This window comes from Lepisosteus oculatus, chromosome 15 (assembly GCF_040954835.1).
Source record: "Lepisosteus oculatus isolate fLepOcu1 chromosome 15, fLepOcu1.hap2, whole genome shotgun sequence".
NCBI lineage: Eukaryota > Metazoa > Chordata > Actinopteri > Semionotiformes > Lepisosteidae > Lepisosteus > Lepisosteus oculatus.
The window spans coordinates 18,712,431-18,736,406 of NC_090710.1; the positions used below are offsets into that span (position 1 = coordinate 18,712,431).

Consider the following 23,976-nt stretch of genomic DNA (forward strand, 5'->3'; position numbering starts at 1 on the left):
AGGGTATTTCCCACATACATGGAAGGTTAGAAAGTGAAGAGGGAAGGGAGAACTCCACCTCTGCCAAAACAGCTTACTTTACAGTTTGGAGAAATGTCTGGCTTCCTTCATTTTCTATTGGTTTTTGTCCCTTTAAAATTGTGCAATTTCCACAATAGGCCTGTGGGAGTGTACATACAATCTAGCCATGCTGAAGTATTGACTCAGGCTCTTGCTACATCTGGAGTGAAAGAGTACACAAACCACACTTGGCCCTCTGAGTCCAAAGATCTGCTGGCATAAAACCTGTCTTACTAGGGTCCTGATGAGGGGGAAAATAACGCTGAATTCAGTATTTGTTGAAAAATGTTTTTGCTTTGTTTGGGCGAGTTCCCACCTTGCTGTTTTTTTGGGGGGTGGTGAAGTCTTTGCCCATGTTATTTGAGTTCTAAATGAGTTTAAAAGTGCAGTAAAAACGCAAAGAATCCCCTCCCCAATTCGATGAAACAGACTTCTGAGAATAAAAGGGGACATTTAATTTTTGCATGTCACTTGAATTTATTCATTTCTCTGTTTTGGGGGATCCTAGATCTATTGCTCCCCTCATAGGAACTGGTGGACTCGGGTCACTTAATCATTGTTGACTGACTGCAAATCAAGAGCGAACCTGTTGATAAACACTGATGTGAATGATGCACTTAAGTTTAAAGCTGGCACTGCGTAGGAGGAGCAAGATGCCTGCACTTCCAGGAAACGGAATTAATGATGCACTGTTATTTTGTTTCTACAGCATGACCCACATTCTGTGCATTAATTCATTGTAAAAGCCAATTTAGTTTACAAAACAGTAGAACAGCACTTACAGGCATTTGCAGAATAATACAGTAATTTAGAAGAGAAAGCTAGTTACTAGTAACCTGTTGACTAGTTAAACAAGAAGTTTGAGATCTGTGCTGCTTGTGTTAGCACTATCAAGGGCTGGATCATAGGATCCGGAGGTGTTGGTTCAACAGATGGGTTTGTGCAGAAGGTTGTCCTGAAACTTAATGTAGAATGTTCAGGTGGGTAGCTGCGTCAGCATGCGTAGGCTGCAAAGGAACAAGTAATAGGTTTATTCCATGCTGAAAAAAAGAAGAAAGAGAACACAACGTTTCGGCCGTGGAGCCTTCTTCAGGTGCTACCCACCTGAGTTAAAAAAAATCTCCACGGCCGAAACGTTGTGTTCTCTTTCTTCTTTTTTTCAGCATGGAATAAACCTATTACTTGTTCCTTAATGTAGAATGTCTTCTCCTGGGTTTGAGCTCAGCCCATTAAAATGCATGCAGCACTAAAGTAGTTGAAGGGTTGCGTGCTTCCACCTGTTGACGACTGTGGGACACAGCTTGCTGGAGCAGAAACTCGGAACAGCCAGGACAGCCCTGGTCTTCTGTCCAGTCGGGGTGAGTCAGGTGGGACTGGAAGGCCTGACCGTGAGGGCTTTAATCAACTGGACCCCGCTGAATCCCCATTGAAAGATTTTCTTGATTCCTCTGCAGTTTATTTACTGATACATCCTGCACATTCAACTGAATCTGCTGCATGTGTCTCCTGGAATGCTGGCCAGTAGGCTCAGATTCCTGGCGAGAGGCGATGAGAAGTTGTGGCTGTCGTTCTGCAGTACGTAAGCACATTGCTTTCCAGGGTGGGTTCATGACATTCCTCGTGCTGCTCACTTTTCATATTGTAAGCAGGCCTTACTGAAAAAAGGTGTATATCCATGTAAATAACATGATTAATTGAGTATGGGATTTCTACCCTTTTACATAAAATATTATCTACAACATGAAATGCCCCGAATCACTTGCGTTGTGATTAGAAGGAATCATTTCCTTAAGGGCTGGTCTTTTCTAGACTGTCTTGGCTATGCTTCTGTATGTTTCTCACACTAAATAATTTTCCACTCCCATTAACTTGGTATAAATTCATTATCAAAAACTAATTGAGTTCTCATTTTGATGGGACCTAAAGCACGTTTGTGCTATGCATTTTGAATAGCTTGTATTTTCAGTTCTGAATGGACTGATTTCAGGTTCTTGATTCAAATGTCTCTGCTGAAAATGTAAAGAGCCTTGCAAGCACTGACCAACATTTTTTGACCAGTCCAATTTGGAGTTTTCGGTTGCATTTTGCTTCATTATACGTGGGTTTGTACTTGAGCAAAAAGAGGTGATGGTCCAGTCAACCCACTCAATTATTTCCTCTCAAAACCTGGGTCTTGTGGAATAGATAACTGGTGGTTAGAATGACTTCATAAAACGTTATGGATCTTCTACAGTAGTTATTGAAATATATTTTCACCTGAATGACATTAATAGTTGGCTGTCTGGTTTTAACCAAGTCTGCCTTCAGAGTCACTTGTGTTTTTGTCCTAATTCCGTATCTTTCAGGAATATTTCCCATACAGTTTGAAGTCATCCTGTGAAATGCATCACCTAGACCAATTGTTACTTCTGATTGTGGAAGACTGATGTAACTTATTTTGCGATTGGATTTTATTAGCGTATACTATTTGTGAGATATTAAACGGTTCATTTCAAACTGTCTTGGACATAATTTACCTTTTTTTCTCAGATATTTTCTAATTCTGTGTTTTGAAGTCAGGGGTGTTGTCTAAGCAGTATTTCAGTGGTTGACAGTGTTCTGGTAATTCGAAAGCACCGGAAGAATGCAAATTATTTTATCTGGAAGTCTGGTAAATCTTTCTCGTTATTGTCAGCCCTTTGCAGCTGGGAGCAGAACGCAGGAGCTGGTCTGTCAGCGAGCGATAGTGGCTTCAGCTTCGTTCCTTACTCTGTCAGAGTCGGGCTGCAGGGCACCCTAAGCCCCCAGTAATGTTCATAGACAGCCCACCGGGGGGTTGGCACTGCCTTTTTGATCGCATGATTTGAGGAATGCCTAAGGCTGGTGTGTGTACAGGCTTATTTAACTTTAAACTATCAGCCCCTGGACATCCATGCATCTTTTGGAAGTGACTTTGATTTTGGACCTTTCGCCGAGCAGGAAGAAACTCGAACTGGCCACCAGGCTTGGCAAAAGTCCTGTCTTCCACATGGTGCATCTGGGAGATGTGGGTGTTTCAGAAACCAGTTTAATTGCAGGCATATCCTTTTGGATGGCTGTAGGGATAAAATACATATCAGCAGTCCTTTATATGCCATTATTTATCGGTGTGGCTGCTACAAGTTGGGCCAATCCATCTGGATCTTCCTGAAAAGGGATTATATCTGCTATTTGTTTTTCATCGAAAATCAGACTCCCTTTACTTGGGTGCCATGACTTGGAAGCTTGGATGTCCGACATCTCTACTTAACTCTTTCAGAAAAAAATCCAGTAGTGTTTTATGTCAGTATCTCTCACCTTCCTGTCAAGGACCGTCAAACTACAGTGTGCTGTTAAGATTAGTTAGAAAAGCACGAGCCTATTTCTTTGTTCAGCTGGGTTCGTGGATTGCTGGTATAAAGAGTGCTATCCTCAACAGTGCTATTTAATGCTGACAAAAAAAAAAAGGTTTGCTTTACTAAACTGGTTGTGCTACTAAGGCTGTATGGTACTTAGCAAAAATACTAGGAATGTATGTTTTCTTCTGCCCATGGCAGGCCAGTAAGAAATGGTCGGTAGCTTTTATTGTGCGCCGTTTAACGCGGACTGTTAAAAGCGAATTCGAAGAGCGCGTGCAAGATAGCGGAGCGAAGCCGGCTGGTTGTTTGCTCGCCATTTCTCCGCAGAGTTTCTGCGGGCGGACTGCGATGCAAGGCAGGCATTCTAATCCTGTGATTTGTGCTGGATTGCGTGTGGTGTGTGAGCCTTTGTCCCTGCAGGCAGTCAGAGAGAGAGAGAGCGAGTTTCTCAGTGATCAGTAGTGGCTTCGCTTCAAAATAGGATTTGCATAATACTCCTAGTAAATAATCAGGCCTTTTTTTAGCTACTGGCTACAAAACTGGAAGTCTGAGACCGAGGAGGGGGTGTAGCTGTTTATCTCCAGAGCTGTGGCTGGTTCTGTAGCGGCATAGAACCATCCTTGACCTGTCGTTATCTAGTCATTACTAATGAATCTTAAATGTATGATTCTATGCAAACAGTATAAATCGCGTATAGCAGTTTTTCAGATACATTTTACGATGATAAAATGTTTTTTCTTTAGCTCTTATTTTGAAGGCAGCTGTTGCAACGAATGTAGCATGTACAGTATGTAATATACAATGGAGAGCCATTGTACATACAAATGAGTATCGGAACAAGCATTTGTTTCATATTTTATGTCTCTCAATGTACATGTATACATGTATCCATGCACATATTCGAACAGGCTGTAAAAGAAAAATTAAATGTCTGCATTGCCTTTTCAAAGAAGAGAAATTTGGATGTTAGGGGATCCAGACCCCATTGGGAGGAGAGGTTTTAAATTTGCCGATACCTTCGAATCGCCCTGTGGCTGGGGCCATGTGACTTTTATATGGACTGTAGACCGTGGTCTCCACACCACTCTGCGACTAGAGGACAATGTCAAAATAAAAGTTTGAAATTAATCGTGCAGAAACAGCGCCTGAATTCTGGAAGGCTTTTTCGACAGAAATAACCCTCTGAGCCTTTAGGACTTTTTTCTATTTACTGTATCATCAGGGCTTTGTTTGTACACGGCACTGACCCCTTCACATCATGCTCTTCAGCTACCTCCTGCATATTATATGAACCATTATTTTTTAATATAAGAATGGTTACAAAGGTGTGGAGGCAGTTTGGCCCCTCCAGCCTGTTTGGTAGGCAATGTAGCTCACTGGGGTGAAGAGCTCATCCAGCTGGTTCTTGAAAGAAGGCAGGGTTTCCACTCGAACAACATGGTAGGGCGGATTGTTCAACACTCTCACACCCCTTGGGGTAAAAGAAGTGCTTCCTGTTCTCGGTTGCCATGCCCTGCCAGGCAGTTTCTGCCTGTGGCCTCTGGATTCTGTTTCACTGATTCTTCTAAAGAAGTCCAGTGGGTTGACTTTGCCAGTACCCTTGAGGATTTTGAATACGTGTATCAGGTCCATTTCCTCCAGTCTGTCATTGGAGGATTTTCCCTTAAGTGCCTGAATGTGTCTGGTTGTTCTTCTCTAGACTGATTCCAGTGCATGATCTTTTCTGGAATGCGGAGTCCAGATTGGTTCACAGTCTTCTAAATGATTAGTATTAGTATACCGTTAGTCCAATTTTAACATAATACCCCTTGATTCAATTTGAACCATCCTAACCATTTTTCTTCTGTTTCTATATCAGCTGCAAACTTGACCAGTTAATGAACTATAGTGCAATCTAAATCATTGATGTATTTCAGGAACAGCAGCGATCCTAGTTCAGATCCTGGAACTACTACACTGACAACATCACTCCAAATTAAGCTTTCACCCTTTTAGCTCTACTGTTTCCTTCAATGGCTGATGCCTATGATTTGAGAATTATTCTTTCTGAGGGACGTTTTTGTCTGAATATTTTTCCCTGCTGTGATTTAGCTGTTATTCGTGCACGTGGCAAGCAGACTCTTGAACAGTTCCTCTGTATGCAATAGAAATGCATCATACGTTTAATTAGAACAAAGTATGTATTAGCCTTATACAAACTCCCCCCCAGCAACATAGATTCAAAATATGGGATTTTATGGATTTTTAGGATTTAACTTTTGATTCATGAGAAAACTACTCATCAGTTTTTTGTACTCTGCTTTTTTTAATTCTCAGATCTTAAAATGTTTTGCATATGGAATCACAGGAAGTCTACAGCATGTTTTACACATAACACAATTAAATTAAATCATTTCATTAATTCAATGTATTTGATTCAACAATGGCACCCTGTAAAAATAGCTAAGCAATTAGTGAGCTAATTGATCTGGGAATTACAACCATTTATTGAAAGAAGCAAAGATATTAGTTTCAGCAACACTGCTGGACAGCTTGTTTCAGACCACTTAAGCCCTGTGTAAAAAAACTGTTCTCACTTTCAAAACCAGATAGTTTGTTTCACTGTGGATTCTGCTCAAGTCCACTGGGTTGACAGTTGGTCCCCTTAAGGATTTTGAAATGTTATGAATATTTATTTTTGAATGTCTTTCTGAAAGACATTGAAAGTTCTTTGAACAAGCAGCAATAGTAATGGACACACAGAGTATACAATATGGTGTGTTTAGAGTTTGACCAATAAGTTAGACTCCTGTTGTATTTAAGGTTATGAGATTTATTAGAATTAAAATAGAGGGTCTGTAGTGTGGAAATAAGATTTATTATGGATTTAGAAAAGTTTGTTCTTGCCTTACAAGTTTGAATTCTGTGAACAGGTAACACCAGTAATGGATATACACATATGATAAAATGTGGTGTATTAAGACATTCAGGAGGATTTTTATGAAGTCAAATTAGGGGTGGCACACAAAGCATTGGAGGGGTCTGGAACAAGCTACCCAGCCATGTTGTTGAAACCGATATCCTGGCTTCCTTCAAGGAATAGCTGGATGAGATAATTTGATCAATTAGCTACTAACTACCAAATTGGTTAGATGGGCTGAAGGATTTCCTCTTGTTTCTCACTGTTCTTGTGTTCTTGCTTGAATAAAGTCCGTTGTTCAAGACTAAAAGGTTAATTTCTTTTAACCTCTCATTATAGGACACTCCTAGCCGGGTAATTTGACTGAGGTATTTTGGGCTGTGGGGGCTCTCTTGTGTGAGTGCATTTCCCTTCCATGACTTAAGGACATAATAAACATTTGACAGATGAACAGAGGATGTTCAGAATCTCACCTCTGTGCGCAACTTCTTTCCACATCATAAGTCCAAAGCAAGACATGCGGTGGTTTTATCCATCTAATCAGGCTGTACTTGGCGATGTTATCCCCTTGAAGCTTAATCAATTCCCAGGGCACTTTTTCAAAGCTGTGTGATTCAGAGGAAGGGTTGCAGCCACACTGTGAACTCGTTCTGAGGTGACATACAGGTGCCCTACTGTTTTTCGAAAGCCTGTCGGAACGCAGGTGAGTGTTTTTATTTTTCTGAATAAAGGAGAGGAATAATTTCCAGCCACAGCCTTGCAGCCGTCGCTTAATCTGTCGGTGGTGTTGGATTTTCAGCCAGTCACCTGTTGAGAGATTTATTTGGAAGTGGAAAGGCGTGCTTTGTTTTAATTACCACAACCATTGACACAAAATACCGTTTTTTTCCCCTTGTGTTATTGGAATTAGCTGGCGCTTTTTTTTCGGATCGGAACAGGATTTTTAGATGCAGGATCTTTCAATCAGAATGATTCCTGTGAGCCTCAGCGCTCTGCTGTGGGCTGCTGGATGCTAGTCATTTGAAAGCAGGCACTGCTGCTGTTGCCATAGCGATTGCACCCTTCCACTCTCGGCTGTGAGGTAAGGTGCCTTTATTTCGCCTTTAAGATCCCACGGATCCTGCTGGCTTTCTGTTTTGTGCTGGTGGGGAAAACCAGGAAATTTAATGTGAACCAAACGGCAGAATCTTACTTGGTTTGCAAACTGGGAAAGGGAATGGTTACAACATTTCAGCTGATGAAGGTTGAAACTGTTCTTTGGTTGTATGTTACCTATTGAACTTAACTTGTACTTTACACTAGAAAATTAACAATTATTCTTGAATGTAAGTGTTCATGAATCTGCAGTTAAGCTCGATGCTTTATGTAGCAGTCGAGATTCAGAAGTCATCAAGCATTCATGTGAATTTCTCATCTAAGTTGCAACTGTAATTCTCATATAGATTTCATGAAGACTTGCTCATGTTGGTGGCGAGCTTTGAATTGCTTTTATTGGGCTAGGTTGTGGTTTCACAACATCCGGTGTTTTCAGGATCGTTCTCCTGCCTGTTCATACAATTGTTTGCAATAAAAACTTTTGAGTATTTTTACATTTTGACTGTCGATTGAAGATACTCTACAGGAAAGCAGGTTCTTTGGACAGGGGAGGCTTGATAGAGAAAGTGAGTGTTGAAGCAGAATTTTTTGTGTTGTGCAGTCCATGTTAAAGTCATGTAATAGGTCTATTTCGGACCTAGTCGAACTCAATTGTGTAAATTCAGAGATATTACCGAGGCCTCCGGTCTCTCTAAACTGCTGAGGATCTAACACAAGACTGTCTAGATTTGATAAGAGGGTTTGGAAAGTTGGTGTCTTTGTTATGCTTACATAGTCTGATTCTCTGAGCTTTGGCTTCCATTTCTAGAGGTTGTCAGTGAGGTGACAGTCATTCCATCTTCTTTGTCACTCTCATTCTTTAACCAGCTGCCCATAATAAACTTACTTACTATCAGTCAAGAATAGTCATTCTGAAACATTGAATCATGTTTGAGATAAGACTTTGTTGCAATAAGAATGAGAAGTTTTTGATCATCTTCAGGAGTGACTTGGACCATGCAGTGAAGCACTGGTTGGTGGCACATTATCTTGATAAATGTGAAAATGAGTTTGGTGTTTTGCAAAATTAACATATTATCCGGTTTATGTTGGCAGCACTGTCCCTGAACACTACTACTGATTAGTAGAGGATGATTCATTCGAAAGATGTCAAATAGGAAAAGTTGATTAAGTACATAAAGACTTGTATACAGCAATATATGATAACTGTCTTTTGCAGTTTGTGATTTGAAATCTAGTGTAGTGGTCTCTTTACCTCTGCTTTACCACTCAGAAATGCCACTAACGAGTTTTAATTTTTCCCTTAATTTTTTTGTGAAGGATGTTGACTGGCTTTCATACCAACCAGTGGCTGATAACAGTGAGCTGATCTGAACAGCAGTCCTACACATTTCGTGGCTGGCTCTAAAACGGTTGCGAAGTTTGTCCCGGTTAATCAGGTTTTGCCCTCGTTTAACACGGAGCAAAACCAGTTGTACAGTTTCTGAAAAATGTGGCTTATGGATCCCATAAGACGAACATGAGCGTTTGTGTTTGGCAAGGTCATGCGCGTACATCACGGAGGAAGGGAATTTCAGCGAAGCAGGTTTTGTTTCTCCTTTAATAAAAGCTGGTGTGTACGTACGTCAGAACCCGAAGCCACAACTCTTCCGGTGTTGATACATTACACATCAGGGCCGAGGAAAAGTTTGTCTTCTGTCGCCAAGGACAACCACAAGGTTTCAGGAGGATGATCCCGGAAAATCAGCCTCTCTGTATTCTGACTGGCAGCTCCTATTACCAGTACACAACATGTGCTGGCAGGACTTGGCGCAGAAGCTGAAAGAAACCGGGACTAAAACTTTTTTTATGCTGTTTTTTTCATTGGATAAGCATGTTATATGCAAGTCATTTAAATCAATTTGGGTGTTTTATTTCACTGTAGCTATGAAATGTTCTGTTTTTAGTTTCGGAAGAATGTGATACGCCGGTATTGGTGTTGGTCTGTCACATTGGGTGTCTGCGTCTTGATACGCTGATACCGGCTCAGAAAGACGGCTTGGCGTCGCTCACGGGCTCTCAGGGAACCGAAACCGGGTTGGCCAAGTGCCACACGTGAAGTGGTGTAAAAAAAACAAACCAGCAGATGCCATATAAAAGGTGAAAGCTGTATGTGTCCATGTTTATCTGGCTTCAGCAGCCATATCACCCTGCAACTCACACCTGGCAACCCACTGAAGCTAAGCAGGTGTGAGCCTGGTCAGTACCTGGATGGGAGACCTCCTGGGAAAAACTAAGGTTGCTGCTGGAAGAGGTGTTAGTGGGGCCAGCAGGGGGCGCTCACCCTGAGGTCCATGTGGGTCCTAATGCCCCAGTATAGTAACGGGGACACTATACTGTAAACAGGCCCCGTCCTTCGGATGAGATGTAAAACTGAGGTCCTGACTCTCTGTGGTCATTAAAAATCCCAGGGTGTTTCTTGAAAAGAGTAGGGGTGAAACCCTGGCCAAATTTCCAATTGGCCCTTACCAATCATGGCCTCCTAACAATCCCCCTCTATGAATTGGCTTCATTACTCTGCTCTCCTCCCCACTGATAGCTGATGTGTGGTGAGCGTTTTGGCGCACTATGGCTGCCGTCGCTTCATCCAGGTGGATGCTGCACATTGGTGGTGGTGGAGGGGAGTCCCCATGTAAAGCGCTTTGAGTGGAATGTCCAGAAAAGCGCCATATAAGTGTAAGCAATTATTATTATTATTATTATTATTATTATTATTATTATTATTATTCTTGTAGTACCACTTGGCAGGCTTCAGGGGGTGTCCTAATGCAGGCCGTTAATGGGATGTTTCAGCCCGGCCCCGTGAGCACTTGGGCTACTCCTGCAAACCAGTGTAACGTGGCTGGTCGCCACGGGTGACTGAGCAGTGTATATACCCAGGATACACTGGGGCTGAAGCCAGTGTTCTATTGGTATGTGTTGTGCTCATTTCAAATCTAAATGCTCGGGTAACTTGGCCACCCAACATAAACCCCCCCCCCAATATTCACCCTGTGACAGTCAATGTATTGACATCTTTGGTATATGTGAGGAGTTGGTTAAAATTGGTTGTAACATTCCTACGTTGCCGAGAACCGGTTGTAGATGATGGATTGAAAAGGGCTGTTCCCGATGGCGACATCTGACTGACTTTGAACCACTGCTGTAACAGTGTTTATTTGTGAGATGCAGGATCTGGTTTCTCATAAGAACGAATAATGTTTAGATTGCTGGCGAATTTGCGCATCCTGCAACAGAGCGCGCAGCCACGCTCTCGTTATTGCCAATGTTAGCGGATCTCGCTGACAGCAGGGGTGTTTCTGCAGAGGGGGGGGGTCCAGGCGGGCGGAAGAAAGGCTGCAAGTTGATAACGCGACGTAAATAAGCCCTGTATTGTCACACAGGCTCGATGGTGTCTTGCCAGGCTGTTGCTTTGAGCGCTTCTTGATGGCGACATTGTCAGCCGCCTTCACGACCAATTAGTCGGCCGGGACTGATACACGCGGGGGCTTGACCTGACCGCCGCGGCAAAGCACCCCCGAGAACAAAGGAATGCACAGGCGCTGCAGCCCACGGGGCAGGTGCCGAAAACGGGGGGGGGATGTGACCGAGGGGCGGGGGAGGGGGGCTCGAGCTGCTCGCTGCTGCCCAGCCACCCATCCTGGTCGCGGGATCGGGGGCTGCGGCAGTCCTGCCGCTGCCCTCTTAGCGGACCTGGAGATGTCCATTAAACTCGGGAGCAGGAAACAAAGCCGCCGCACTTCTGATCCCTTGAAATCCTCCCTCCAGCTTGCGTTCCGGCCTCAGTGCCGCAGCCTGGAGAGGAATACTAATTTAACGGCCCGCGATGTTGGCGGTGCAGGAATGAACCCTCTGCCTCCACGGAAAACAAGTTTGCACACCTTCCTGTTTTCAAAAAGAGAGAATGTACGTAAAGGCTCCCACCTGAGACTTTGCGAGATGCGTACAAGGACAGAAACCTTTCTGCCCCGCCAGAAACGTCCTCTGCAAAAGTCTGACCTCTTGTTTTTAGATTCACTGGCAACAATCCGGCAGCGAATAAGAACAAATACATGATAAAGTGATAAAGTAACACGGGATTTACAACCTTTCACTGTTTGGTTGGAGACCGAGGGAAATGGGCAGGAGTAACGGACTAAAGAAGGAAGAGGTATTGCAAGATGAGACTAGCAAAGCCGCAAAACATACTTTCCTGTAAGCACAGTGTTGGACAAAAACAAAACAAAGTGTAGGGAATGGTAGGGAGTATTGACTATTCTATAACATTTCGAAATGTGTGGACGAAGTTTCCTGTTTGTGAAGCACCATGAGAAGCATTCATAATCAGATTGAGTACATCTGTTCATTTTTTAAGTCTAAAATATAACAGGCAAATGTTATTTTCTCGTGAGTTTTGATGAATCCTGCCCACTTTTGCTCAGATACTAAGGATCATAATTGATGCTGGAAGTGAAATTTTCTGGTTGAAAGGGCAAAGATAATTGTCAGCAGTATTCTTTCTAAGCAGTGAGTCATGGGCTTCTGGGATCACTGGTTTGTGTCTTATTTTTCCGCTGACGACTGGACACCTGTAAAAGTTGCCTAATTCTAGCCGCCCTTCAGCCTCGGGAAACAGAATGTAGCTTCTTCTTGGACAGCCAGAGTCCGTCACCATGTTCCCACACCTTGGCAATATGTTAACACGAGGAACAAGGGGGACAGCAGTAATGGGCTCTGCAGGGCCTTACAGAGCACGGGAAAGCAGTGGCTGTACTGGAGGAAAACGAGCATGTGGTTTTAGTGCAGCTCCCTTATGACATAAACATTTTTTTTCCTTAGGCACAGCTGTTGCAATTTAAAAATACTTTCAAAATTAATACAACTAAATGAATACACAATTAACATGGAAAATACATGAACCATAGAATCATCTGGTTTTTGAACAAATGTTCCTTGTGACTAAAACTAAGAAACTTCATTTCGATGTGCAGTAACAGGCCATCTCTGTCTTGCAGTCTTTGCATTACTTGAACTGTGTAGACATGATTCATGATCATAGGATTTTTCTCAACATTATAAAACATGCAAACATTTGTCATTTGGGTGTTTTATTTTTTTTGTTTAATCCCTTTATAATGGAAACGCACATCTACTTTTCACCAAGAGTGATTCTGTGCCAAAGTATTGAAACTGTAAGCTGTTGAAGTCAGCGTGGTGGAGTACACCATGCTTGGCAGTGAAACCAGGAATTTGTGGCATTTTTTTGACTGCAGCAAACGGCTGGATGAGATCTCTGCTAGAAAACACACAAGCTCCGTGGTCCTGCTCCTGTCCTCTCATTTTGTAGTCTTTACTTCCTTAAGGCCTGGCTATCCAAAAGGAAGTTAGAAGTACAGGCGGTGATGGTGTGTAAAGAAGGTTCACAGCCAAGTCGTGTGTACCTGGAACAAACCACCTAGCTATGCTGTAGGCCAATTTCATAAGTTAATGGGTCCAATTAAGGCCAAAATGACCAACAGTTGAGCTTGAGAGCTACAGGGTGTTGGTATTTTTATTTCAAATGATTTCTAAATGACTTAATTGTACAATTTGCCTGCTTAAGCATTCAAAACGAAGTTGTTCCATATGTTTAGAAATGGATGATTCAAGGATGGCCTGTACAGTCTGGTGGATTGTTGCCCTACAGCAGCGTTAAATATGTGCCGTAGAGGTTTATGTCCCCCACCCCACACGCATGCTTTCATAGTCAAAGCATAGACGCCTTATTCCAGCAGGCATCGATGATGGTTAAACACAGAGCTTGTTGTCACCCACTCTCAGACATTCTGACTGGTTTTTCTTCCCAGTCAAACCTGAAAACATGAACTTGACCCTCACGTCTTCCCGCCTGCCCAGTCTTAGAGGAAGGCCACTGTCACGTGTGGGGACTCTAAACATAAAATGAGACACTTTGGTTGCTCAGCCCAGCTAATCATGATAAAAACAATGATTTTGATAATGATTAGCTCATTTTGATTTCTCACTTGATTTTTCTGAAACTTCGTGTGCACCAAAAAAAAACAACATTGTTCTGCAGGACTGTTGTACGTGTTCTCAAAACAGGGATTTAGATCACAGTTCGAGAAAAAAAGGAAAAGATTACCTGTGCTTTAAAAATAATTAAAAGCAAAAGAGTCCACCCCCCCACCTCAAACAAGAATTTTGCTGAGGTATACCAAAAGTTGTATTTATAAAATAAATATGGGTGCACGGAGCTTTCACCCAGCTTTGTGAAAACCTAGCTCTTTCAGAGACCTCAGGAGTAATTTGGAGTTCATATCACTTCAAGTAATATCACTCCATACTTTTCAATCTTTGTAATATCTTTTTGGTATAACAAAAAATCCAAATTTAGTCTGAAGTCTTCTCAGTGGAAAAAAAACATGCACTGCATGAATAAACAGTATGCAGTTGTACTCTGTAACGCAAACAGGTGTGTAATGCCTATTCAGGTTGCGCACTTTGAGAAAAGCTGAAATGATTTCAAGTCTCCTTCAGATGTGTTAATACAATTTAGTTATTTTAAATGCATCTAATGAATATGAGGACGAGTGGTATTTTGAAATACCTTTGCATCTGAGCAAGTGCTATTTTTCAATCTTAAAAGGCAAATGCATAAAAGGAACGAGGTATTACAAAATCTAATACAAAAGATTGATTACAGATGGCTACAAGAAAGTTTGAGTTTTTTAGTGTTGAATATTATAGTATTATGAAATACTCAGATGTGAAATATTTTCACTTAAACATACGCCTGTGCAAATTAATTCAAAATATCGTAGCAAGCAAGACCAGTTCTGTCAGTGGTTTAGGTCTAAGGCCCAGTGGCGCAGAAAACCTGACATGGAACCCAATGCAAAGCAGTGGCTTTTCCCTGTTTATTCTTGGTGAAATTCTCCTGCCAGTCTTTGGAATAGTTTCACAGTAAAAAAAAAAACATTGACAAAAAGTGTTTATACCTTGGCCCTTGCTTCAGTTTTGAACATTTGTCTGATTTCATTGTGTCAGATGCTTCCATGGCACGTAAGTTTTCTCTGTCCTTTTTTGGGGTCATTTTGACTCATTGCGGTATTGGGGCAGTTTGGAAGCCGTCCTACATATTTTCTTGATTGTGATGCACACAGACAGTGCAGCTTTATTTTGTTGTTGTTGTTTCCCGAGATAATGTGGGGTTGGAACGTCCAGCACCAGCTGTGGCCTGTTTGTCTTCCATATGCCAAACACCAGTTGGCATTGTTGAGCAGAATTAGCCAGGGCTGTTTGTGATGGATTTGCGAGATGGGACAGGGCCGCATGACTGGCCCCAAGCATGTTGAGCAAAGATGGCCTGGCAGTGGGAGCAGCCGTCGCTGACTTCCATGTTCAGGAGGAATGCTCCGAGGAGCAAACCTGTCTTGTGACTGCTCCGCTGAGCTAGAGGGCCCAATGAGCATTCTGTACGTGCGTAAGTGTTTAACATTGGCTGCTTTCATGTTGTGCTGTTAATGTTATTTAATTTGGCTGTTTCTAGTGTGCCCGAGGGATGTGAGGGCTCCTGGGGAGAGACCAGGCACACACGCAAAGAATGCTGGAAGTGCAAGAAGAGAGAGCACATTTCAGCAAGAAAGAGCGAGTGAAGAAGGAGCGAGACGAGGCCAAGGACAGCCGCGAGAGCCGCAGCGCCGCCCACAGGAACCCCCGCGCCGTGCAGAAGGCCCACGCCAGCCCCCACCAGCACTTGAGTCACCCCTCTGCCTCCCTGGGATCTCCGTCAATGCATTCCAGTAACCCCAAAGTGAGGAACTCCCCATCGGCAAACACTCAAAGGTAGGCGAAGTCCGGGTTTCCGTTTCAGAGCGACAGCAGTGCCGAGCCGGTTCACGGGTTACCAAAACCCCCCACTTGGAGGGGCTCTGAGCTCTCTTATCGTCAGTTGCAGTCTGATCACAGATGCAAAAGTTGACATTTTCCTGGAAAAAGTCATCTTTTTCCCTGGTCCTGATGGTTTTGGCTTCCTCAACACCGTGAAAGGTCCCGTCCAACAACATGACGCGTTTGCACAAGCAGCAGTTAAATAGGGCGGCTCAAGCAGTAGCTGGGACCCCTGAGCGTGGCTGATTTCAGGCTAATGCACAGCTTTTCTTGTCTTCAAGTTTCGCACTGAGTTTTTAAAATGGTGTGATGCATACAGAATATACGAGAAAATCTAAAATGACACCACTTTCCTGAAGATCTTTTGCGTTGCCCATTGTGCTATTGAGCTGAAATGAGTCAACTTTGATTTCATGATAGTCCATTATGTATCATACTAAATAAAGATATATTTCCTTTTTATTTCATGGAAATATCAGACCTATTTTGATTTTCTTATATGGTAGTTAACAGTGATGAACAATGGCGAGCATTTTACATCATCATGGACAGGTTCCTGGTTGAAACTAACAAAATTACTTTCAGTGCTTTTGTTTTCCATCCCTTGATTAATTCTGAAAGACTGTAGACTATTCTGTAGACTGTTTAGTTCAAACTTGGATTGAAACGGTCAGTTTATCTTGTCTTGCCTCTTGGCAAAATCTAGTCATGTAACATTTGTCAAAGTTCCCTAATACCTTCACCTTCAGGTTATCCTCATGTCTGAGATAGTGGCTTTGCATATTATAGAAATTAACTGATAATACATTGCCAGCAAACTCTGCTGTTGTATTATAACAGATGTGTAAGTTTGAAGTCTATTAACATTTTTTAAAATTGAGATGTAAAAACTGTAGTTTGTGCATCAGTTGTCTTGAATGCCTTGATGCTCACCTGTTGTTGAGCATTTACAGTACATGGGTGCAAACATGTGCCTGTTGGAGAAATGCATCTCCAGCACCCCTGTTGAATATCCATCAGAGCTTATCTATTCGTCTGTTTGTCTGTGTATCTGTGTTTAGAATCACCAGTTATTTTTGTTATAACCACCTAATTTGGAACAGCCAGTTGTTGTTCCATGTCTTGGCTCAGTTACAACTCAAGTGTCTGCACACATGGGAGAATGAGGAAGTAACGAGACTCCTCCCTCTTTCCTGCCTTTGAGCCAATCATTTTTATCATTTTACATTTATATTTATCATTATACATCGCAGCCAGCACAGCCCCGTACCAGAGGCTCAGTGCCGATTGGAGGAGAGAAGTGTCCATTACCAACATCACCACATGGCCCCAGGACGTGGCCAGATAATCCCACACACTCAGTCACAGTCAAGTAGTGACGTGACCCAAGTATGAACCCATGATTGTAAATCTCAGCCTACGCTGAAGTGAGCTGTTCTACTGGTTAACCCACTTATTATGTCTGTTGCTGTGTTTTTACGTGAGTTGTCAGCTCTGCCTTTCAGAATTTTGCATTGAAAAGCTGATACTGTTAACAGTGCTGTGAGCTTCAATCCTTACAGTTTCTAACCACTTTATCCAGTAGAAGGTTGCAGGGGAGCCGTACCCTGTCCTGGCAATCAGTGGGCGCAAGGTAGAATACACCCTGGACAGGACACCAGTCTGTGACAGGGCAAACGCTAAGGCTAGTTTTCCCCAGGAGCCAATTAACTTACCTGAATGTTTTAGGACTGTGGGAGGAAACAGGAGCACCGGAGGAAACCAATTCCACCGAGATAGCGGCCCAGGAATTAAACCGAGGCAGCAGTGCTGACCACCGCAGCATGGTGCTGCCCATAACTGTGATGAAAAGGAAAAAAAAAAACTTAAAATAACTGCAGTTCACTAAGCCACCATGAGCGATTTGTCAGTTCTGCAAATTACTACTTGGTGTAAGGAATGTATGTAGGCAAAAAAGGTTTTTCTAAGAAGGAAAAAAAAATGTTTCAAGAGAGATGTCTGGATAGTATTCACCTAGCAAATCCTTGGTAGAGTGTTCTGAACTTGGTCATATTGACCAAAAGCTGTCACTTTGCTTTGAAGGTTTTTGATATAGAATGAGAATTACTACAGGCCAGTTCATCGCCACCTTAAAGAATAATATAGCCTGTTTTGGATCTTGCAGAAAAACAGTTTTGATACCCCTTGGGTCCTCATGTAGGTTTATCTTTCCATGTGAGTTTATGTAAATATCCATGAGGGTATTGCAAAAATGAATTTCCCCCTTGGATACAACACCAAGGTGCATAACTGCAGTCTTTGAGATTCTTTGGGATTTTGCTTTGCCTGTTCAATGTTGTTAGGACTGGAATCAGCACTCCTTAAAGCAATAAAGCCTCTTTTTAACATCCTGCCTTCCTCCATGCTGTCTCAAGACTGCTAGTATGCAACAGAGAGTTTTTGTTTCATCAGGACTATTAATTCCTGGTTCTGGTGGCGGTATCTAATGGTAAACAGTGAAGGCTTGTTAAGTCTGTTGCCTGTAAGAGTTGAACATACACTTCAATTCAACACATTGGCTGAACAGCCATCATTGACATCAAAGTGCTTGATTATGGAGAAGTTAATTTCGATGGAAAAGAGCCATCTCTACAGCAAACTCAGAGGTTGATCACTATCAACATTCACGTCGAAATCCCAGTCAGCATTTCAGTGAAGAATAATTCCAATTTATCTACTAAAAAGACTTGAAATCTTTTTTTTTCCCTCCAAATTTAAATGAATGCATTTCAGAAATATCTTTTTCCCATTTGTAATAGATCTGCATGTTCATTAATCATGGGAAATTAGTCACATTGCCTCTTCAGTAATAAGATTCTGCCAATAATTACAGAAACTCACTGGGGCAATGTGCTTTATACCTTCAGAACCTTTCTCTTGCCCATATCCAATGAGACGCTTCCAAGCTGCAGAAAATACATCAGAAATGTTAGGGTGCTTTCTAGTTTCTTTAGATCACAAGAATGTAGGCTTTGTGTCCATTTTGTTTCCCTGTGATGACAGATGTGCCCCCCACCCCCTCCACACACTTTCTTTACCCTTTTCTGGATGTTTGTTGAGTGTCTATAGAAACTGAGTTGCATTTCCAGAGACAGGAGGACTTGGTAGCACTGGGCTACTTTGGTGAAATAGATGTAGTCTAACTGCAAGGCCTGTTTGTACAGGACTTAATCTGGAGTTATAGATTAACTCTTGCTATGTCAACAAAGCATAAAAAAAGAAAATGCTGAAGATGGAGTCTTTTTGCTGATTTTATCTTCACACAAAATGAGTAAATGTTGCTACAGGGTGCGTTTTGCTCCTACTTAGTCTAAAAATCTGACACTTTTACCCAAAGCAACTTTCATTTTTCCTGAGCTTTCATTTGCTGGCTATTTTACAGGAGCAATCTGAGTAAAGTAACTAAATCGGGGGGGTTTACCTGGGATTGGAACCCGCAACCTGCCAGTTACAGGATAGCTGCCCCAGAGCCCTGATTCCTGTTCCACGGCGCCACCCAGTATTTTAAGCTGTTTTGCTTTGGGGTGAGGAGCTCGCAGGTTTTGTAGTGGGTTTGTGGCTGTGTCCCCTGGTTTTACAGAAAGTGGTGCCAAGGATGAGAGAAGTGAGCCCCAGCATCTGCACATTGTGGAAGGGTGCTCACTTCACCAAGAGCTTGCAGTCAGCAGAAAAGAAGTTCCAAATTAAATGTTAGCGTAGACATTCGTAATAGTAGAAAAAGAAAAATACAACGAAACCCTGTGGGGTTATTTTTCATTCGGGGGTAAAAAATATTTCCTGTTCAAGTTAAAATGTGGATTGTCTACTTGTGAACAGAAGACATATTTTGTCCTCAAATAGCATGAAATGTGAATACATTATATGCAAAAAGAACCCTTCTGATTTTAAAACCTTCACTTAAAAATAAGGTTATTTTATTGATTTGTGCCGACTAACTCTTCAGTATACACAAAGCCTATCCTTTCTTGTTTGTCTTAATGTGATATATCTAAATTTTATTAAAACGTTCATAATATAGCTTATATGAATAATGCTAATATTGTTGTCAATTTAACTGTTTGTAAAAGTGGTAAATTCCAACAGTACATACAGAAAAAAGAATACAAGACAGGAGCATTGGAAATTATGCTAAACTATATTCATCTACAACTGATAACGGTACAGTTACCAGTGGTTTTGTAGTATGCCATTTATTGCTGTGGAAATGTCACTTTTGTCACCTTTTAACTATTGTAAGTGTTCCTTTATGAAAGGACTTTTACTTTGGTGTAAAGTTAGGGTTGTAAACATACTTCTGTATCCCAGTTAAGCATTTTCAGTGCTTGCTGTGGAGTGGGTAAGATCGGGCTCCATACACAGTGAGCAAAAATGAAACCAACTGGGTAAATGAGAGATAGCAAGTATATTAAAAGCAAGGGCTTCCTCATAGGTGTGGTTCGTAGGTTAATTATGCAAATGACATCCTAGCATGCCTAGGGCCATAAATAAACATGGACAGGCCTGATGTTCTATGATGACTGCAAGAGTGACTCCTCATGACTCTGAAAGAGGGGTGATTGCTGGGGTGTGTTTAGCAGGTGATTCAGTGACCTAGACACCTGCTGATGTTTCATGGCAGCGAGGACATCCGAGGCAAGGGGTCACCCAGTCGTTGGACGAGATCAGCAGGAAAGAGTAATGTTTGGAGGAAGCGCGTACTCTAGGCTGTTCACATCTGTGCGGTTATTCGAGGTGAATCAAAAACACCCTGCTGAGCCGGGATGCCAGCTTGCACAGACCAAACCACTCATCACACCTGGCAGTGCACATCTGTGAGTCCAGTGGTGCAAAGAGCACAGGCAGTGGACTGACCTTTGGACAAGTGAGATACGGTCAAATCATCCTTCCCCATGTCCTCTACTAACGGACAAGTCCATGTGGGGCACCAGTCTGAAGACCTCTGTAGCCTCAGTGCTTGATCCCAACAGGGAAGGGTTCCAGTGGTTCTGTAATGATATAGGGTGCATTTGCTGACATGGTTTGTATGTAGGCAATCCCCTTGGAAGGCAGAGTCGATGTTAATGTCAACTTAATGGTAGAGAGTAATCATGTCCATATTCACCCTATGTTGCGGCAGGTCTTTCCTTTCAGGAGGGGTGTCTTCCAGGTAGACAGTCCCCCTCCCATCCACAGAGCACGTGTGATAGCCCAGTGATGAGATGAGCATGACACAGATGTTATTCGTGCAGTATGTCATGGCCTTCTCAGTCACCAGATCTCAACCCAGTTGGACATTTATGGGATATTCTGCAGCAGTGCCTGAGATTACAAACAGTTGCAAGGGCTCCTTTCACTTGATTACATGTACGAGCTGCAGGCTCTTTATGTTTATCCTTTGTCCCTTCAGAACATATTTGCAGTAAGTACATCGGCATAAGCAATTGGTGTTTTTTGATTCCGTGCTTTTTAAAGAGGCATAACATTTTTAAGTCTTCACTCATTAGTTTTGATGGCTTGCATGCAGGTTTATAGATATCAAGTTGTCCTCAGTGTAATTTCTAATGCATGTCTTTCGTGAGTCCATCATTGTTTTGCGGTGTAATTTGAGAAGTGGGATGCAAACATTAAACATTGTGATGAACGAGCTGCGGCTACACAGCTTTTTCGAAAGGCAAAAACAAAACGGATTAATAGCGAGTAATCTTTGTTTTGGGAGAAAGTGCCGACGATATCATTCTCCTTGCAGATTTTTGTGAGCACTTAGATGGTGCGTCCGCTTTTATTTTTAAACATATAAGTCCCCGGTTATTCTCTGCTTCTGATTCTCCTCCCCTGTCAGGAAATTTTATCTGAGTCCCTCCTCCCTGCAGATATGATGACCATTTAAGTATTCTGGGCCTGGCAAGTCAGCTAATTCAGCCTGAAATGGGGTACAGGATCCCCAGAGCAGCAGTGGTCACAGTTATTGGGGTCCGGCTCAGGGTTGGATATGTTGTTGGTCCTCCAGGGAGAATGTTAGCAGTGATATCAGTGAGGCACTGCTCTTCTCCTGTCCGGCACTGTGGAGCTCACAGTGTGTCGGGGGGATAACCGGCCTCCATGCATGGGCCTATCTGTCTGTTCTCACTCTCCATGCAGAGAAGGAGGGACATCAGCTGTGTCGGAATCGAGAAATATTTAGTGTCGCGATGTGAGGGCACTGAGCGGTTCCGAAGATTGGAAGCGTACGTGAATCAAAGATTTCATTTCGGGGGAAAAATAGCGGTCGTGCATCCACATTGGGGCGTTTTGATGAATCTGTCACGCCAAAGCGCGCACGTCGCAGTGCTTTTTGACACTATCCGGATCCTCCCAGCCTCCTCTCAGATGGGGATTCTATGGGATTCTTTGATTTAGAGGCTAATTGCTGATGGGAGCAAAACCTCATTCATCTCTTGACAGACGATCGGGCCGCTGACCGTTCACTGCTCTGCCAAGTACCCAGAAACTAAGCAAGATTGCCATGATTTCTTTTTTTTATTGCTAGTTGAGTTTGAAATAATTAGGTGTCCAACAGACTGAACTTGTGCTGGAAATGAGGTGTCCATTTAGTCCCTTTAAGGCAATTATCCCCGTTACTGAACTCAAGAGCTGCCACAGAAAACTCATTTGTTCAGGGCAAGGCAGAAGCACTGGAACTGAGAGAGCCTGTATTCTTGTGCTGAGCTCGAGGAGGTGAGTGTCCTGTAATAGTGTGTGCTTTGTAGCAGCTGGCTGCGGTGGCGGCTGGACTGCAGTTTATCATCCCTCCTGTACAGAGCTGGCTAGCTGGTAGACGAGGGTCGTCTGGGTTGTGCACAGTAAAGGATCAGATGTGACTTCATGGCCTAGAGCAGCTTGTGCTTCCAGTTTGAATCACCAGACATTAGCAGGCAGGCAGGCAGCCTTGGGCCTTTGCTGTCTCTTGTCTATTTAGAAGTCTGTGGGGGGGGGAACCAGCTCTGCATCAACCAGGCTGACCAGTCGTATTGATATTTCCTTGAAAGCAGAGAAAAACACTGCTTTGAAAACTAAAGACCCTGTGCTTTTCATGTATCATTTTTTAACTTGCTGTTTTTTTCCCCCCCCCATTTGCAGCAGTCCAAAATCTAAACAGGAGGCAATGGTGCGGTCACCCCCTGTGATGTCTCCTTCCAGTGCTGCCCAGATGGACTCCAAATTGCCCAATCAGGGAAAGCAAGGTGGAACGGGTGGCCAGTCGCAGCCTTCCCCCTGTGACCCCAAGACACTGAGTGGGGGCCATGCTCCCAAGGGGCCACAAGGAACAGCGGGCAGTCTGGGACTTAAAAATGGACAGGGCCTGAACACAGGCAATGGGGCGAAGGGTAAAGCGAAGAGGGAGAGAAGCACTTCGGTTGACTCCTTTGAGCAACGGGACACTGGTACGCCAAACAACGAGTCTGAGCAGAAAGGTAAGCCGAGATCGAGCCTGCCCATTTCCTCGATTTGCTCTTCTGCACCTTAAATAGCTAATTAACGTTGAAATTCTCCAGTTTAGGTAACATGGTTCTTACCGATTTAAATTCCATCGCAGAAAGGACGTTTTTTATAGTTTTGACAGTTAAGCTTTTCCTTGTTGTGACTGGTTATGTAGTACTTGCAACACAGGCGTGCTTATATTCAAGCGTGATGACGGTCATCTCCAGAATAGGATAGAAAGTGTGGTTTTCTTCTGAAACAGAAGACAGAAAGCACCGCTTTATGCAAAGGGTCGCGGGAGTATGGCACGAACCTATCTAGCCTCATGCCGTCTTTCCAGAAACAGCGAGATTGCCTGATAATCTGCTCTCGTCCTGAACCTTTCATATGTTCTTAATTCCAAATCTGCAAGGGCTGCAGTTCAAGCGAGTAACGTTTTTGCCTTTTTGTTTTTTTTCTGTGGAAGTTTCCTATGCGTCCTGTGGGAGCACAAAAAAATGGCGTGAAATAAAACCGAAATGTCTGACCTTGTCGCAGTTTGAAGTTGCATTGGTTTTGCCTTGAGTGGCTTGTTTTCGATTTGCCACGCTATACTTGAGGGATGTCAGGGGAGTGCCTTCATCAGGCTCGTTGTTGTGTAATTGCACAAGTGTGTATCCTGTCCCCTTTAACTTAAATGTAAGAGAAGCACCTTTGTCTCAGTTGGCTACTCAGTTGAGTAAGCCTTGTTGTGCTCTTTGGTAAACAGGGAGTATTGAACAGGGAGTATTGCTTTAGATGAATGTAATATCTGCTCTTGAGGATAATTACTGAAAGTATGTAAGTGGGTCTTGTGCTGGTTAGCAAAATCAAATTAGGAGCCTTTAAAGGAATGTTTAATAAATACGCAACTGACTGTAATTTATACACTGCGCAAAATATGCGTTTTAGCTGTGTGTCTATAATTGATCAAAGAGGGTTAGATTCAGTGTGATGGTGTTGTGGGCTCTGTGACCCGGAAGGATTATTGAGTTCTGTGAGGAATCCCTTCATGGGGTGGGGGCATTGTCAGATCACTCTTGTGGAATTGTTGATATCAAGGCAGGTTGTTAACAGTGCCGCGTCACAGTACACACATTGCTAGAGGAGTTTAGTGGCTCCTTTGTAATTCATTAATTCTGAAATGGAATGTGATGCAGTAAA

The 23,976-nt window shown here is 42.9% G+C and overlaps 1 protein-coding gene across 3 annotated transcripts in view; it reads left to right on the plus strand.

Annotated features, from left to right (window-relative positions):
• bcl9 (BCL9 transcription coactivator) overlaps positions 1-23,976 on the plus strand; it is a 172,153-nt gene that overhangs the window by 131,610 nt on the left and 16,567 nt on the right. For all 3 annotated transcript variants that reach the window (XM_069178833.1, XM_069178834.1, XM_006639042.3), the window contains exons 4-5: positions 14,978-15,273; positions 22,453-22,787. In XM_069178833.1, the coding sequence (XP_069034934.1) occupies positions 15,032-15,273; positions 22,453-22,787 (577 nt within the window). In that variant the 5' untranslated portion in view covers positions 14,978-15,031. The remainder of the gene's footprint in view (positions 1-14,977; positions 15,274-22,452; positions 22,788-23,976) is intronic.